General features: G+C 34.8%; 1 protein-coding gene across 5 annotated transcripts; it reads left to right on the top strand.

The window, feature by feature from the left end:
- The first annotated feature begins 2,081 nt into the window (after positions 1 to 2,081).
- On the top strand, positions 2,082 to 17,923 carry LOC107847655 (inner membrane protein PPF-1, chloroplastic). Of its 5 annotated transcripts, XM_047399691.1 has the most exons (13): positions 2,309 to 2,778; positions 5,145 to 5,255; positions 5,504 to 5,578; positions 5,974 to 6,034; positions 7,401 to 7,474; positions 7,558 to 7,662; positions 7,873 to 7,980; positions 8,079 to 8,182; positions 8,676 to 8,825; positions 8,899 to 9,025; positions 13,510 to 13,621; positions 16,525 to 16,541; positions 16,581 to 16,890. In XM_047399691.1, the coding sequence occupies exons 1-11, from the start codon at positions 2,458 to 2,460 to the stop codon at positions 13,615 to 13,617; spliced, it is 1,344 nt and encodes a 447-aa protein (XP_047255647.1). In that variant the 5' UTR covers positions 2,309 to 2,457; the 3' UTR covers positions 13,618 to 13,621; positions 16,525 to 16,541; positions 16,581 to 16,890. The 5 variants fall into 5 exon arrangements, with proteins under 5 accessions (XP_016547531.1, XP_047255647.1, XP_016547533.1 ...); XM_016692047.2 differs by lacking the exons at positions 16,525 to 16,541; positions 16,581 to 16,890 and adding an exon at positions 17,514 to 17,923; XM_016692046.2 differs by having other exon boundaries at positions 16,525 to 16,890.
- Positions 17,924 to 18,128: the final 205 nt, after the last annotated feature.

Genomic DNA, 18,128 nt, shown 5'->3' with positions numbered 1-18,128 from the left:
TAGTTATAAACTAATTTATAAAACATATACACATGTATACGTTAAATATATACGTATATAGAAGATGTACACACATATATACATAACATTCAATATATACGTACTACTTTAAATAAAATATACTATAATATATATACTACTATATATACACACACTAAAATATAGTTATATACTAATTTATAAAACATATGCGCATGTATACGTTAAATATATACTACTTTAGAAAATATATACACATATATACGTATCATTCAACAAATGTACTACTTTAAATAAATATATACTACAATATATATATATACATACACTATAATATATATATACTACAATATATACACACACTATACATATAATTATATAATAATTTATAAAGCATATACACATTTATACGTTAAATATATACTACTTTAGAAAATATATACACATATATACGTACCATTCAATGCATACATACTACTTTAAATAAAATATACTACAATATATGTACTACAATATATACACACACTATATATATAGTTATATACTAATTTATAAAACATATTTACATGTATACGTTAAATATATACGTCTATAGAAGATATATACACATATATGCGTACCATTCAATATATATGTACTTCTTTAAATAAAACATATACTACAATATATATATATATATATATATACTACAATATATATACTAAAATATACACACACACACTATATATAGCTATATATTAATTTATAAAATATATACACATGTATACGTTAAATATATACTACTTTAGAAAATATACACACATATATACGTTCATTCAATATATGTACTTATTTAAATAAAACATATACTAAAATATACACACACACACTATATTTAGTTATAAACTAATTTATAAAATATATACACATGTATACGTTAATATATTGTACTTTAGAAAATATACACACATATATACATACCATTCAATATATACGTATTATTTTAAATAAAATATATTACAATATATATACTACAATATATACACACACTATATATATAGTTATATATTAATTTATCAAACATATATGCATGTATACGTTAAAGATATACGTCTATAGAAGATATATACACATATATACGCACCATTCACTATATATGTACCACTTTAAATAAAACATACACTACAATATATACACACACTATATATATAGTTATATACTAATTTATAAAACACATACACATGTATACGTTTAATATATACTACTTTAGAAAATATATACACGTATGTACGTACCATTCAATATATATACTTCTTTAAATAAAATATATACTACAATATATACACACTAAGTGTATAGTTATATACTAATTTATCATGCATATACGCATGTATATGTTAAATATATACATTTATAGAAGATATATACACATATATACGTAGCATTCAATATATATGTATTACTTTAAATAAAATATATACTACAATATGTATACTATAATATATACACACCACACACTATATAGTTATATACTAATTAATAAAACATATACACATCTATATGTTAAATCTATACGTCTATAGAAGATATACACACATATATACGTATAATTCAATATGTGTACTACTTTAAATAAAACATATACTACAATATATCCATACGCTATATATATATATATAGTTATATACTAATTTGTAAAATATATACATATATATACGTTAAATATATACTATTTTAGAAAATATATACACATATATATGTATCATTCAATATATGTACTACTTTAAATAGAACATATACTACAATATATATAAATACTACAATATATATACACACTATATCGTTACTAATTTATATAATATATAAATTAAAAATGCTTTAAAAGAAAAAAACTTAACCGGGCCTGGACAATTATCCGCGCGGGCCTGTACCGATTTTGGTCTGGACTGAATTAACTGGATTCAAATAAAAAATTAATCCAGCCCGATACCCGATACCCTACAACCCATGAACTAACCAGACCGAGTCAAACTGTGTCAGATTTGCTTAGTGGGCTGGAATGGGCCGAGACAACTCGGCCCATTTGATAGACATATAATGAAGATAGACATATCTTTCTGTCTATTCGAAAAGTTGGAAATGACTAAAATTTTAAAATTGTTTTTTTTTAAAACTTTAAAGTGCTTTTTGAAAAACTTAAAATTCTGTAAAATAGTTACTATTGTCCTGAAAATAGTAGTATGATTTAAGATAAACATAATTTTAAAACATTTTTGAAAAATAGAAAGATTAGTAATCGTGGACCAACCACAAACAAAGTAACTTTCGGTTAATCCAATTTCAATATTTTAATTCCCAAATAAGGAAAAGAAAAGGATAGGGATATTTCTCTCCTTGGCTCTTCCTCCTCCACTCTCTATTAACTACCACTCATCCTCCACCACTTTCCCCTCTTCCATGAGAAGCTGAATTCCACTTCATTTTTCCTTCAATCCTCCCATGGCGAAAACCTTAATTTCATCGCCGTCATCATTCATCGGAATTCCTCTCCCTTCCCTCTCTCGTCACAGGCGAAGACTAATTTCTACTAGAGTGAAATTTAGCTTCCATGGGCTTCCTCCGATTCAGTCACTTCACTCGAATTTCGATTTCGATGCGGTTGTGAGTCGAGCGGAGGGAATTTTATACACGTTAGCTGATGCTGCTGTGACTGCTGATCCCGGTGTTGCTTCTGATGCTAGTTCTGCTGCTGCTGGTACTGCTCAGAAAAGTGGTGGTTGGTTCGCGTTCATTTCTGATGCCATGGAAATTGTTTTGAAGGTTAAATTTTGTTATTGGTTTTATTGAATATCGAGTTAATTATGATCGTTGTTATCCTCTCTGTTCCAATATATGTGGCACCGTTGAACCATACTTTTAACCAAACATGAAGTTTATGAAATAAGAGAAGACTTTGTTATATTGACCAAATTTCCATTATCAAAGTCACTTTAATGCTCATTTTATTTGTTCTAGTCTTGGTGAATAGAGTTACTGTACCTGTTGCTGACCCGATGCTGGTGGGAGGTGGCAGGTATCTCGTGTAATTAGTCGAGGTGCACTCAAGCTGATCCGGACACTACGGTTATCACATGAAAAAGTGTTAACTGAGACTAACAAGGGTAAAATGGGATGGTATCATTAAATAGTTGCGAAATAAGGAAACATGACATATTTTTTGGGATGGAACAAAAAGGAAAGGGTGTGACATGAATTGGGCAGCCGAATACTACTTTTTAGTGTTTATTCTCCTTTTCTCAGACTGTATATAAGTTCAGCATATTCATAATAATGATTTCACTTGCTGCCTTCTGTATTTATTTCGTGTGTATTTAGTTTTCTAAGTTTAGGTATATCTAGTACTGTTTGACTTCATTTTTCCTATTACAGACTCTGTTTCAATTTGTTTATCTTACTTTCATTTTTAGTCCATTTAAAAAGAATGCTTCTTTACCTTCTTGGAAACTCTTTAATTGTAACTTTCCACTGGCATGTTTTGAGACCACAAAATTAAAGAATGTTTTGGTAAATTCTAGATATCTTTAATTTAAGACCACAGGCAACTCTTAATTTATTTTCTTAAATTTCGTGTCAAGTCAAAATTAGACAAACAAATTGAAAGGAGGGGGTAATATTTAAGAGTCTCTAGCTCTCCAATAGTGTTGTTTTGCTTAAATATCTTCCCGACTCCTCTTTGCTACAACAACATACGTAGTATATTCCCACCAAGTGAGGTCTGAGAAGGGTAAGTGTACGTAGTCCATACCACTACCTCGGATGTGAGATAGAGAGTCTGTTTCCAATAGACCCCCTCAAGATACAACTGTCTAGAATAGAAATGTAAAGGGACAAGAAACAATAGGAATAACCAACCTAATAATAGCATAAACAAGACTCACCAAGTAATACGACAAATAATAACGCACTCTAAAATAATACTAATACTATAACTACAAGCACAACTAACAAAACAAAGACCTCGTACCTAACAATGACGCACCCTTCCTACTATCCGTCTACCCTAATCCCGACTTTGCTTTCATGGATTTATTTAACAAGGCCATGACTGATTGGAACGTCCAAAACAGATTTTGTTGTTTTTGGACCATCATCATTTCCTTTCATCCAGAGTTTATGTTAGAAATATTGCATAGCAGCATAAGTTAGGATGGTCCTCGCTTGCACATGTTTTTTGTTTTTTGAACAATAACAACACCTTGCTTGCACATGTTTAATTAATAATTAACTCATAATATACTAATTGCTGGAAAGTAATATTTCTGATAGGTCAGTGAGATAAAAAGGACATTATAGTGGTGATGATTGAGCAGGATCTGAGTTGGAGGGGTGGGGGGGTGGACGAAAAGTCTTGTTTGAGGCACGTTACACCCTGAGATGCAATACAGGCAACACACCGTGCCTCTTATGGGTCACTTCAGTTTAGGCGCCAAAAGCTAAAACATGAAACTCATCACCGATGGCTTATGTGTTGAAGAGAGCAGCTCTAAACGACTGTTCAATTTAAGTACAATTTTATCAATTCCTTAATCCACTTAATTGTTGTTTGTGTTTACAGTAATTACTCTTGAATTACATACGTATATTCAATTTTTCTATTCTTTTGCGACTTTATTAATTTAAGTCCATAGTTCATTTGCGCTTTTCAGTTAATGTTCTAACAAACCTGAGCATGTTTTTCTTTTAAAGTTATTTTTGCTTTTCACCTTTTATAACATAACACTACAAGTAAACTAAACTTTTGTTTTTAGATTTTTTTTCTACTCTACCTATTGTATGAATTCTCTATCAACTCTGTTATTTTTCGTGTTAACACACACCGAACTCAGATTTTCCTCTTATCCTACCAGATTTGAGTGCTCCACTCTCCTCCTCCCCTTCTGCCTTTCCTCCAAAATTAAAAAAAAAAATGGAAATTTAAGTATACGGAAGAAACCTTAACAAGATTCTCATAGGACAACAGGTTGGCTGTCTTCATTAGACGAAGTACAAGTACTGCAGTTTATTTTGTTTCAGTTCTAGATAGGTTATCTTTTGGTTTTAGTTTTGGAAAGGTTATCTTCTTGCGATACTGGTTCTATTATGTCCTCGCACACTCTATGTTCACTCATTCACTTTGCTCCTTTCAGGTAATGAAGGACGGACTGCAAGCTGTGCATGTGCCTTATGCCTATGGATTTGCAATCATATTGCTTACTCTCGTGGTTAAAGCTGTAACTTTCCCTTTGACAAAGCAACAGGTGAGCCTGTGTAGCAGATGCTGCTAGATTTGGATGTTTTAGAGTTGTTCTGGTATTTCAGTTCATGCCACTTAGTTACGTCTGTTTAGTATTATGAACAGTGCAATGGGATGAGAACTTGAATTTAGTGAATTGATCATTTTTTCAAACTCAAGTCAACAGGGGTCCCCTGTTCCCTTGTTCCTCATTAAATGATAAATCACTGCAATTGAGTTATTGCTGATGTATGACATTGTGTCATCTGAAAGGTTGAATCAACACTAGCAATGCAAAGTCTCCAACCAAAGATCAAAGCTATTCAGCAAAGATATGCTGGAAATCAGGTGAGCTCCAATTCACGTTGATTGATACTCGCTGTTTCATCTAAGCTTCTTTTCAGAACCATATGACCTTCTAAATTTGACTTATGCATTTGAGATTCTTTGGTACTTAGTGCTGTAAAAAAGAGTGAAGTATGGGCACATTGACATTGTAACTGTTACAACTTTCTTGTTAGATTTCAGCTTAATATGGTTAGTTTAGAGTTTTTTTATGGCTATAGTATTGGTTCTCTTACAAAAAGAGGAAAAAGTATTGCTTATGGTGATAAAGAAAACTTGTTCACCAAAAGGGTGTTTCTAATGTTGTGAAGCTATACCTACAGAATTATGATTATTGTTGTGTCCTCATATGGTGGTCAGGAACAAAACTAACATCTTTTGTCTTATCTTTCATTCAGGAGAGAATCCAACTTGAGACTTCGCGTTTATATAAGCAGGCAGGGGTCAATCCTCTTGCTGGTAATTTTTCATTCTACTAGTCTGCACTCTCTTCTCTAGTTATGCTTTCGTTTGCTGTTTCTGTCAGATCTTCTTATTTGGTTTAAAGCATTGGGCATATATATTTTAAAAGAAACTTGTCCTGGTTTTTCTCTCCTAGCTAGTAGTGAATTGCAGATTATATCTTGTGGTAGTGTACAGAGTCATTTAATCAGTTAAAGAATTACATATCTGCTCATTCATAGTTGTCCCTCTGTGGTCTAGGTTTTGTATTTTTAGTTCTTATTTAAGTAAATCTTAGAACTGGGTTGCCTAGTGTTATGTTTCCATCAGAATTTGTTTGAACTGGATTTCAGTTTTATTCCTTTTTAATCTTTGATGTCTGTGTCACGTGAAGTTGTCATTAAGTTAGTCGAGGTGCGCACAAGTTGGCTCAGACACCACGGTTATCAAGGAAATGAAATGAATGGTGAATCAAAATCTTCCTGTCCTCCAGGAAGGAAGAATTTTGAGATAGTGAATTGTTTTGAGCTAAGTGCAATTTTTGACTTAGTTTTCGTAATGGTTGGAGAAGCATAGATGAGCATAAACACGAAAACCAGTTTCTCAATGCCAGAGAACACTGCTCTAAGTTTGCTTTTTAATATTTTGGTTAATATTTACTTCCAATAATATTTTTCATCTCCTGTTTGAGTTCAAATGATAAATAATATCTTTAAGTTAGTCAACCCCTTCTTTCTCATGTATCCTAGTGATAGTCCTTTGAGGCTATGCATTGTAAAAGAAGAAAAGGTTTTGGTTTGTAATAAGTAATGGTTCCCCACTACTTAGCAACCTGGGGTAAGTTTTCAGGTGCAGTTTCCTATGAATTGTCTGGCCAGTAGCTGCACTGCAGTGGTTATAAGTGGCATCAAATGTTTCAACTTTATGTCCGCGGGTTTAAGTCTTACGTGAATACCACAATTCTAATATACATGATGATTTGGAAGATACACCTCAATTCCTATGCCTTGTTAGTTGTGACAGAGAGTCACCAGAGTCTAGAACTAAGGTGCTGTTAAATATGCATTGACTTGAAGGTTAACTGCATCATTAACGGACAGGTCGTAGTTTCAATAAACCTGCACAAGGTTAATGAACCCACTACAATATAAAAAGTACAAATTGTTTGACATGTGCTAATTGTAGCACATTAACTAACTGCAAATTTCAATACCAGTTAATAAGGGACCATGCCATAAAATAATGAGCGCTGTGAGCTTCTGGATTATATTTCCTTCCATCTTAACTTTAGCTTCCAGTTGATGAATTCAGGAAGTACTTGCACTTCCATCGTGGTTTATCTATTTATTTATTTATTTATTTTCTTGTGGCTACACAATAACAGGATGTTTCCCAACATTGGCTACTATACCTGTTTGGATTGGTCTTTATCAAGCTCTCTCCAATGTGGCAAATGAGGTATTGAAGAAGTTAGTATTATCATATTTTCTTAATTTTTATTTAAATAATGAGTTTATTTACCTTTTTTCCTTTCTGAAAAGGGATTGCTGACTGAAGGTTTCTTTTGGATTCCTTCTTTGGGAGGCCCAACTACTATAGCTGCTCGGCAGAGCGGATCTGGAGTTTCTTGGCTATTCCCATTTGTGGTCAGTCTCACAACCTAATTGCACCTTTATACCATAGCTAAAAATTTATTTTGAGTAATCTCCCTAATCATAAAAAGGGTGGAGCAATTACCCACTTCCATCTCACTCAATTGGCTTTCCCTTAAATTCTTGAGCCCAGAAGATAAATCTTCTTGTAATAACAATACAGTTTAGTAGGATCACGGACATGAAATTTGTTGACATTTTCAGGACGGGCATCCGCCTTTGGGTTGGCATGACACAGCGGCTTACCTCGTTTTGCCTCTCCTGCTAATTGTTTCACAATATGTTTCAATGGAGATAATGAAACCTCCCCAAGTACGAACCCGGATTTATCTTCCAGCTTATTTCCTTCTGATCTCAATTTTTGTATGCTTCTGTCATGTTAAATTGAAATCCTTGAAATCACTTCTTAGACAGATGATCCAACTCAAAAGAACACGCTTCTGGTTTTCAAGTTCCTTCCGCTCATGATTGGTTATTTCTCCTTGTCTGTTCCATCAGGGTTAACAATTTACTGGTGAGCTCTTACTTAAAGTGACAATGTAATATTGTCTCTGATATAGAATTATGGAATTGGTCTTAACAAATATGAGCCACTCCTTCTGTGAATTGTCATTTTTATAATTGAGAACTTTAATAAATCTATTTTTTTGGAGCTAAAATTTACTTCAATAAATTGAAATTTGTTATTCACTTGTTTTTCCAGTGGTCACTGAATAAGAGGAGAGGATAAAGAAATTTTTATGCTGCCTTCATACACTAAGATGTATCCTTATACTGTCTGAGCTCTTTCAAACTTTCCGGTCTAAAGACATGTCAAAGAAGTTTCTTGATATCTATTCTATATGTTTTTCTTTTAAGTTCTCTCTCATTACTAGGCAACACCTGACAAGTTATCATGCTTCTGCCTTTTATCTCTTTTAATTCAAAAGTCGATTTGTTTTCTGGATATTATATTCAATGAAGCAAGATAGTTTTCTTAACTTGTGCCTTTTATGTTGTGTTTCAAGGTTCACAAATAATGTGCTGACCACAGCACAACAAGTATGGCTACGCAAGCTAGGTGGTGCAAAGCCTGCTGTGAGTGGAGATGCTAGTGGTATCATCAGTGCTGGACGGGCAAAGAGAACTACCTCTCAACCTGATCAATCTGGAGAGAGGTGTGTATAATATTTCAAAGTTAAATCAACTTTACAATGTTTACCAAGCTAATGAGAAAGTTTACGGAGACAGATTCAGGCAGCTAAAAGAAGAGGAAAAGAAGAAAAAGTCAACCAAGGCACTCCCTACCGATAAGGTTGACCTATCAGCTTCTATATCTGATTCTGAGGACGAACCAGATGATGACACCAAGCCCAAGGTAAACATCAAATTATTGTTTTGTATTTGATCTCTGCTGACAAGTTCATCTTAGACATGTTTGCGTGATTAAATTTAGTTGTTAGTAGACGGTGAATAGGAAATTAGGAATAGGCATGTCCGAGGACAATATGACACATGGATGGCTTCCAGCCTACTAAGGCACGTTAATTTATTGCACTATAAATGTTTTCTTTCTAAAAGTACTATCCTTCCTTTTTCACTTATAATGCAAGTCTTCCATGTAATAAAGGCATGGTTGGTGACATGGTACTTAGACTCACAACTATGCTATCCTTAGAGTTTTAGACTCCATAATGCCAGCCTAAGAAGAGGAGAGCTGTGTAAGAGTGAAAAGAAATACACCCGCCAACCTAAGGAGAGAACAGCTGCGTGAGAGAAAAAAGAAATACTGCCCAAAAGAGGACCAGAAGAATGTGGGAGATTCACATTGTGAGCGTTGGAAACAATCATAGTTTTTTCCCTTGTCACTACACAGGTTGGTCTTTTTTTCAAGGATGCTGGGGTACATTGTTGAGTTAGTAAATGTTATATATTGGCAAAGAACGTCACCGCGGAACCCTTACGCCAACGCTATTAGACAAAAGTTGCATGTGATGATAACATATACTATGTGTTTTTGTATCTCATTGCTTTCTTAAAATCGAACTTTCTCTAGTTGACTGGAGTTTGTTTTTTCGTTATGAGTGCCCTGACCTCTAATTATTAAACCTGTGGTTCTGCTTTTTGGTAATTCGAAGTGCATGAAGATACATTTGCTCCATAATCGTGATCTAATAGTGTATTACATTTACACATCCCAATTTTCAGTGTCTCTCTATATATTCCTGACTATTCTTGCAATTCGTTTGCTTGAGGAGAGGCAGTTGAGGAAAGAACAAATTGGAAACTCTCCGTCTCTGGTGTTCTAAATATTTTCTTTTTCTCTGTCGCTTAAGCAAGGATTACTCAAAAATTCAGTTTTAAATCAATAATTTTGAGCAAAATGCATAATGATTGGTTATGTGATCAAGCTCAAAGTTTAATGAGATTCACTCAGACAAGAGAGATATGCATATGTAATTCTAGGCTCGTGGATTTTAAGTGTCACGACCTGAGCCTACACCCTAGGTGTGACCGGCACTGGGAACCACAACTGGCCCCAAGCGGACCCTTGGTATAGCATATCTAAAGAACAGTATAATTTATCAAATTGAAGCGGAAGCTGTGAAACAACAACACGGGCTAAGTTCTGAAAATAAAACATGTCTTTACAGACGAATACTGAATTCAACTGAAAGTCTATCATATACTAAATAGCTAATGTCTGGCGAAGCCTATGATAACTGAAATGACATAAGTTTGCCGGGACGAGGCCCCGGACTACCTATAAGAAACAAATGTCCATAAAACAATGAACTGAAACTAAAACTGGTAACCACTCTAAGTCCCCTGAATGATAGGAGACTCATCACTGCTGAACGTAGAAGCTGCAACTGCCTAACCACGAGCTTGGAAATGAGCACCGGAATCTACATCAATGAAAAGATGTAGCACAAGGAAAAGTATACGGTCAGTACATGGGAATGTACTGGTATGTAAGATTAAAGCTAAACAGTCTAAAACATTTCATATTTAACAAGCTTTGAAACTGAATTAGATAAATAGGCATAAATCAAGTTATATAAGACAGGGACATAGCTAATAATGTACGATGAGAATCTTTGAGAAATAAACACTCATAATTTGATGATGTAAATCCGTAACTTTTGACTCTGAGCTAAACATATCTAAGAATGCATATCTGAAAATGTTTAATGGCTCGAGGGAGCAGGACGAGGTGGTAGTAAGGTGGTGTGTAAGAGGGATAGTTTCAAGTACCTCGGGTCCATGATTCAGGGGAATGGTGAGATTGACAAGGATGTCTCTCACCGGATTGGGGCGGGATGGATGAAGTGGAAGCTCGCCTCGGGGGTGTTGTGTGATAAGAAGGTGCTGCCTAAGCTTAAAGGCAAATTTTACTGGGTGGCAGTCCGCCCGGCCATGTTGTATGGAGCGGAGTGTTGGCCAGTCAAGAACTCTCATATTCAAAAATTGAAGATGGCGTAAATGCGGATGTTACGTTGGATGTGTGGTCTTACTAGGGGGGATAGGGTTTGGAATGAGACTATCCGGCAGAGGGTTGGAGTGGCTTCGGTGGAGGACAAGATGCGGGTGGTCCGCTTGAGATGGTTCGGACACGTGATGAGGAGGGGCACAAACGCACCAGTTCGTAGGTGTGAGAGGCTTGCTTTGGATGATTTCAAGCGAGGCAGGGCTAGGCCAAAGAAATATTGGAGAGAGGTGATTCGGCGGGACATGGAGCAGTTACAGCTTACTGAGGACATGACCCTAGATAAGAAGAGTTGAGGACGCGTATTAGGATGGAAGGCTAGTGACTATTAGGGTAGGTAGGGTAGGGCATTACCTGTTTGGTGTATTACTCTTGTTAGGCTACCTTGTTGCATGCTGTATTACTAGTGCCTACTATTCTTTGTTTACTTTCCATTGTAGGGGTGTTTTTATGTCTTGCCATCTTGTTCCATGCGTTTTGTACGGTTGTGATTACTTATCTTATCTTGAGCCGGGGGTCTACCGGAAGCAACCTTGCTACTGAGCCGGAGGTAGTGGTATGGACTGTGTACATCTTACCCTCCCCAAACCTCACTATGTGGGAATACACTGGGTTTGTTGTTGTTGCATATCTGAAAATCATCGTACTTGTGATTGCATAAATGATCATATCAAGTCAAACTATAAAATAATGTGAAGTATTTAGGTGGGTAGTTTCTAACAATCGACATACATCATGTGAGTTCATGTTGTCCAACGTCTAACCCAATTTTATTTCTGCCCAATTCAATTTAGTTATATTTACTAATTAATACAGTAATTATTTGACCATCAATAACAATTTCAATGGAGTATCTACTATCTGTTTTAACTTTTGAATTGAAATCTTTGTTAGTATGTTATTGCTATTGAGATTTTGGTTATTTATATATGCAATTAAATATTTTAACTTTTCTATTAATTGATGCGTTACTTCAAAAAGGCGAACGCCTTGCCGCTCGCCTCGCCTCGTGGCGAGGCAGACCTTAGTCGCTTTTTGTTGCCTTTCGTCGTCCAAAACACTGCTCTAAACCTTGCCAGAGTTTAGAGCCTATCTATCTCTATATGGATCCGCTAATTAGCCTTTTGGGCTAGGAGATATCGTCCAACTTGCAGTGCGATCATAATTCATGCAGTGATACGTAGTTATGAGACTTGGGTTAGCTAAACTCGTGTCCTCTCAGTGCTAAATAATTCTCCCAAAGCTATTTGTTTAATCATATGCTCACAAGATTTATAAATTTCCATCTATCTAAAGATAAAGTATGAGACTTTGCTCAAAATCAACTCTTCTATGAGTTTATAGTTTATACCAACTCATTGAACTTCATGACGACTAAGTTTTTTAAAAACATGCTTTGAAACATGAATACAAGGAAATTCCATAAACACACATCTAAATTGGGGAGAGAACTACAAAGTGAACTTCCTTAATCCATAACCCCTTTAAACACACTAAAATATCAATAGTTGAGAAAGTATTTCAAATTTCATGTTTTACTATGGATTTTCAAGGTTAAGCATAAGTAAAATCAACCCAATAAGTAGAACACGTGAAATTATAGACGGGTTTGAAAAACGTAACTTTAAACTTCTAATCAACAAGCTTTTGAAATCATGGTGTGAGGATGAAAGGATTTCCTCACTTTAATTCTTACATACTTGAGAAGGATGAAAATCCTTGAGGAAGAACTTGGATTGTGGAACCCTTAAGCTTGACTGTGGAGAGAACTTTTGTTTTTTTGAAGTTTTAAGAGGAAGAGAATGATGAATTTGCCAAGTCTTTAGATGTTACTGGGGGATTAAAGTCGGGTTTGGGAGGTTATATTAGGGTAAAAGGACCAAAACACCCCTAATAAATAATGAAGGAGGGGGACCTCACGCTTGGGAGACGTCGCGCGCGCCTTGCCTTGCCTCTCAGCCTGGAAGCTAAACAGTAGCTCCCCTCAATATTCCATGCAGCGCGTGGCCCAATGTGGGGACCCCCTTGCGTGGTGCACGACACTCTTCTTTGGTCCAAAACATAGTTGAAAGTACCGAAACACAACCCAAACAATTTCCAACCTTCTAAGGGTCAAATGACTTAAATTAACGAGTCAATAATCATGGAAAACTACTAGGATCATGAGAATTCCTTGGAGGTGTTATATTAAATTGCTCTGGAACATTTCAAATCTTGATTATTTCAGTTTGATGAGGAGGGGGAAGAATAATTTTCTTAGTACCCCAAAGATGAGTTGTTTTATGTGGTGCTGTTTGGCATATTTTTAAATTTTCAATTGGAAGACATTGTTCTGAATTTGGGCTCATATACTTGTTAAATATTGGTTGCAGGATGAGGAAGTTCTAGAAGAGGCTTATGCTTCTAGCAGTAGTAAAGAAGTTCCGAATTACACAGGGCCAAGGAAGAGTAAAAGATCAAAAAGGAAGCGTTCTGTATAAAGCGGTAAACCAATTCTTTAGCAGTCAGTTTAACTTGTATATTTGACAAATCTGTATTTTAGTTAGTGTATAGTGGCCATTTTCATGTCGGTCATCTATTTAATGGCTATCTGCCAAATAACGAGAACATGCAAAAGTGAATTCACACGCTTTTGCGTGTAAGCACAAGTTTAGCAAGAAAAAGCTAAATTTATCGTACTCCTTCCATGTGTAGCTAAATTTATAGTTATGAATTGATAGTATTATTTGCAGTGAGCACAGTAGAAGTGGAGCAACAAGGTCTTTTGACTAGACAACAATATTTTTCTGATAATTTTTAGTTGGTGAAGTATAATAAAATTCCAATCTCAAATATATCCTGGTGTTTGTACAAGCACAATAACCTAAATCTTAAATCTTCCATCACATATATGTCTGATCTCCAACTCTCAACAAATATTATCTTCAAATGAAGTGGCTTGTTCTTCTGGTCATTGCGTTGATGGCAAGCGGCAATTTCTAGTTGACTTTGGCCCAGTAGTAGTATATGGATCTTCTTGTATTTTTCCTGCTTCACAACAGTTTGATTAGAGACAACATGCATAAACTAAAGCAGAAGAGAGACTACACACTTTAGTTAGCAGTTTAACTTGTATATGTGACAAATGTGTCTTAGTTTCTGCCTGGTGGTCCTTTTCATTCCGGTCATCTATAAGGACTATTTGCTAAATGGAAAAAGCCTGATAAGTTGGCAAACTCCTTAAGATATATTCAAGCTCTTTCAAGTTTAACGACGAGCTTAGCTAAGAAATTTTTCCATTTTCTTTAATGTGTATATGTTGGCTTTGTTGTAATAACTGTTGTACAAATATTAACCACAACTTGAGTGGCCAATAGTGTGTTCTGATGAGGGCATGCATCAAAGTTTGCAGTAAGATGGTGGCACATAGAATTTAAGCAGCTGGCCCTAAGTTTTCTCTATTTTGCTTCATTAGTCACTACCATAATCTTCATCCTTGTCTCTCTGTTACTGATGCTAACATGCAAGTTGTTCGTTTGTGACCTACAAGATTAGTTTGGTTTCATAGGAGCTTGGGCTTAAGTTGGCTTTCAGTAAATAAACTTTGGTTTCACTTTTAGCTCACTCTGAACTGTCTTGATCTTGTTGAGATTTGAGAATGACCTATGGGACTTTTACTTTTTAAGTTATCAAACTAGATATTGATAGTCTTAAATTGATAACATTGTTTGCAGTAGAGCATATTAAGTTTGAAGTAGTAAGGACTATAGATTAGATAAACACGAGTCTTCTAGACTGCTTAGTAAATGAAGGAAATGTAATTCCAATCTGGTAGGATATCCCACTGTTTTTACATATAAAAACCTAGGGATGAAATTGTCTAACTATTACACATGTCTAACCTCCAATTCTAAATTTGGTCTTATACGGCTAGCTCATTCTCCTGTTCATGGCCTGATGGTGGATGATGAATTCCAGTTTGGTTTGGCCCTTGATGGTGGAAGATGATTTCCATTTGGATTCGGTCCAGATGGTGGTTTATGAATCTTCTCATACTTTCCCTGCTCCACAATAGTTTTATTAGAGACTCCCATGCATAAACTACTTTGGAATATAGACTCCGTACTTGCAAGACTTACCAAATTAGCAAAAATGTGTCCTCTTGTTGATCTCAAGGTGTAGAACACTGAGCTTTTATTAGACTTGACTGCGATAGAGAAGCTAGAGTTTAGACCCACTGGTATACTTGCCTAATAAAATCACACTTTAACTGTTTTGTATAGGAAATCCTGGAGTTCTAGAAAATAGAAAAATCATGATTTGCTTGAGCTACTATATCAGGAAAAGAAGAAAATAGTGCATCACATTCATTTATTAGTGTTACATTAACAGTGGAGAGTCGCAAACTTGCCTGGTTTTATAGCTTGAGCCATGGGAATGAAGTTATAGTCATGTTGACATGCTGCATATATTGTACATATGAGAAAAATGTAGAGAAGGAGCTCTGTTCTCTTCATCTTTAGCATTGGAATGTTGAAGGTGGATAGGTGCAGCAGAAGGTGAACATATAAATGGGGAAATCATTTCCAATATAGGGGGAGATTTTAGGTAGCATGTAATTGGTAATTATTACTAATCTTGAAAACATGGATTGTTAGACAAAGTTGCTGGGTATCCCATGCCCATTTTATGTCGCAAATGATAAGATCAGGAATCTGGCTCTCGTCATTGTGAATTGACTTCTTGCTCAGTCATCATTGTGTCCATGATGAAATTATAAGTCATCGCATTATTCTCCTTTTCGAGTGCTCGAACCATGTCGTTGGTTTTATCTGCCTGTCCCCCACACCTCTCCCCAATACGCACATTGTCGTTTTGTTTTTAGTGGGAAAAAGAAGTCATTCGTTACAATTACATCAATTTAAAGCTTCAGTTGCTGGTAATTAAAGTTTTCTCATGGATCGTGTTTCCATCAGTAATTTGTCACAAGTTGCTTTTGTTTTGTACTCTGTGAGACGTACTTTTTTCCTCCACTAGAACAACCAAAACCCCAGTGTGATTCGCAAGTAGGGTCCAAGAGAATAGTGTATACGCAGATCTTAGTTCTACCTCATAGGTATAGAAACACTATTTTCAATATACCCTCAGTTTAAATGATGCTTGTTAAACAGTGAGGAAAAGAGGGACTACGTAGGGGAGCAATAACAACAACAAATTAATTCGAAATGGAAAGCACAACAAATATGAAAAAAGAAACAAATATCTATACAATCTTCCCTTGGTTCTATTTTAATTTCGTAAAAGGATAAATATATTTCCGAACTATCATAAGTGATATGTATTTATATTCCGCTATACTTTAGGTATGTATAAACTCTTGCCATTAATCTTTTGAGTTGTATATACAGTTTACCCAAATTGCGGACACGTGGCATCATCCTACCCCTTCCTCCAGCGCCCTCACCACGTGGCATCATCCTACCCCTTCCTCCAGCGCCCTCACCTGCACCTGAGCCAGAGGCTCCGAAGGAACCATCATATTCCCCAGCTCGGGATCCAAAACAGAAAAAATGTTTGCTATGACATTTGCCCAATTTTTATTTATTTTATGGAAAAGAGATAAATATACCCCCAAACTATCATACCCTCGAGTGATACTTTGGTTATTCTTTTGGGTTGTATATCTTGTACTCAAATGACGGGACACGTGGCATCATTCTAGACATTTATTTAATTCTTATTTATTTTGTGAAATAAAATAATCCTCCCAACTATTCATTTTCCAAACCTAATTAAAACTCGAAACTAAAAACCCAACCCTAGACCCAATATTAAAAATTCAATGCTAGATCCGAAATTAAATAGTCGATTTGAGAGGCAACATTAAAATGATTTAGAAACCCCTCCATTGTTCTTCTTATTCTCTCTCACTTCACACCCTAGATTTTTTTTCTGTTCAAGCACTAAATTTCGGTTCTAAACACCAACCTGATTTAATTTTCTGCCTTCCTTTTTAATTCCATAAATTAATCATTATATCATGTTCGAAATCAGCTATGATTCTATTACTCATTCGGTGAGAATTTGTCTTTGTGGTTAAATTGCTCAATGTTTCAATTTAAGGACTTCATACAATCCCAAAAGATTGACAGAATATGCATATCAGTTATGATTGTATGGGGTATATTTGTCCCTTTTTCGTAAATAAATAAAAATTAAGTAAATGTCTAGGATGATGCCACATGTCTCGCTGTTTGGATAAGGGATATATACAATTTAAAAAATTGACGACAAAGATATATACATACCTAACATATAATGAATGGTATATGCATACTATTTATGATAGTTCAAATATATATTTATTTCTTTTCTACTTTAATTTTTTTCTTTGCAGGATTGTTGGTGTCTTCCGTGAGTTTTTAATCTGATATAATATGATTTACTTCCCCTCCGTCCCCACCGCCAACACTCTGCCCAAGGGTTGCTCACAAGGCATGCTATTAAGGGTCGATCGTTAAAGTATAAGAATAATAATGAATAAGGTGTATCAATCATATCGAGATTAGTTAGGTTGATAATATTTTTTTATTAATAATTTAGTTTATTATATCAAATTAAGAGGGCGTGTTAGAATAAGAATAATATTAAATAAAGTGTATTAGAATAATAATGCTATTGGTATTGTTGATGCTATGATTTACTATGTATAAGAATGGTACCGAGTATCGAATATGATGTATCACTGCCAAATAGGAGATTAAATAGTACCAAAGCTAATATCAATATCATTTTCTCTAATTAATATATATATATATATATATACACGTAAAAGAGGACTTAGTCCAATCTTACGTGACTTGCCTTAGAAACCTTCATTATCATTTATCTTTTTTGTGAATTTTTTGACCATTTTTTTTATTTTAAAAGATTAAAAATTCACAAATTTTCATCTTTCTAACCACTTTTAATTAGTAATTAATAATATTTAATTTTATCAAACCTTTCATCT

Source organism: Capsicum annuum, chromosome 11 (assembly GCF_002878395.1).
Source record: "Capsicum annuum cultivar UCD-10X-F1 chromosome 11, UCD10Xv1.1, whole genome shotgun sequence".
NCBI lineage: Eukaryota > Viridiplantae > Streptophyta > Magnoliopsida > Solanales > Solanaceae > Capsicum > Capsicum annuum.
This window is presented reverse-complemented; position numbering and strand designations above follow the sequence as displayed.

Excerpts from the sequence above, each read along its gene's own strand:
- LOC107847655 (XM_016692047.2), top strand. The coding sequence starts at position 2,458 with ATGGCGAAAACCTTAATTTCATCGCCGTCATCATTCATCGGAATTCCT. Across the intron at positions 5,256-5,503 it reads TCCCTTTGACAAAGCAACAG|GTTGAATCAACACTAGCAAT; the intron begins GTGAGCCTGTGT and ends GTCATCTGAAAG. Across the intron at positions 8,183-8,675 it reads TCAGGGTTAACAATTTACTG|GTTCACAAATAATGTGCTGA; the intron begins GTGAGCTCTTAC and ends TTGTGTTTCAAG.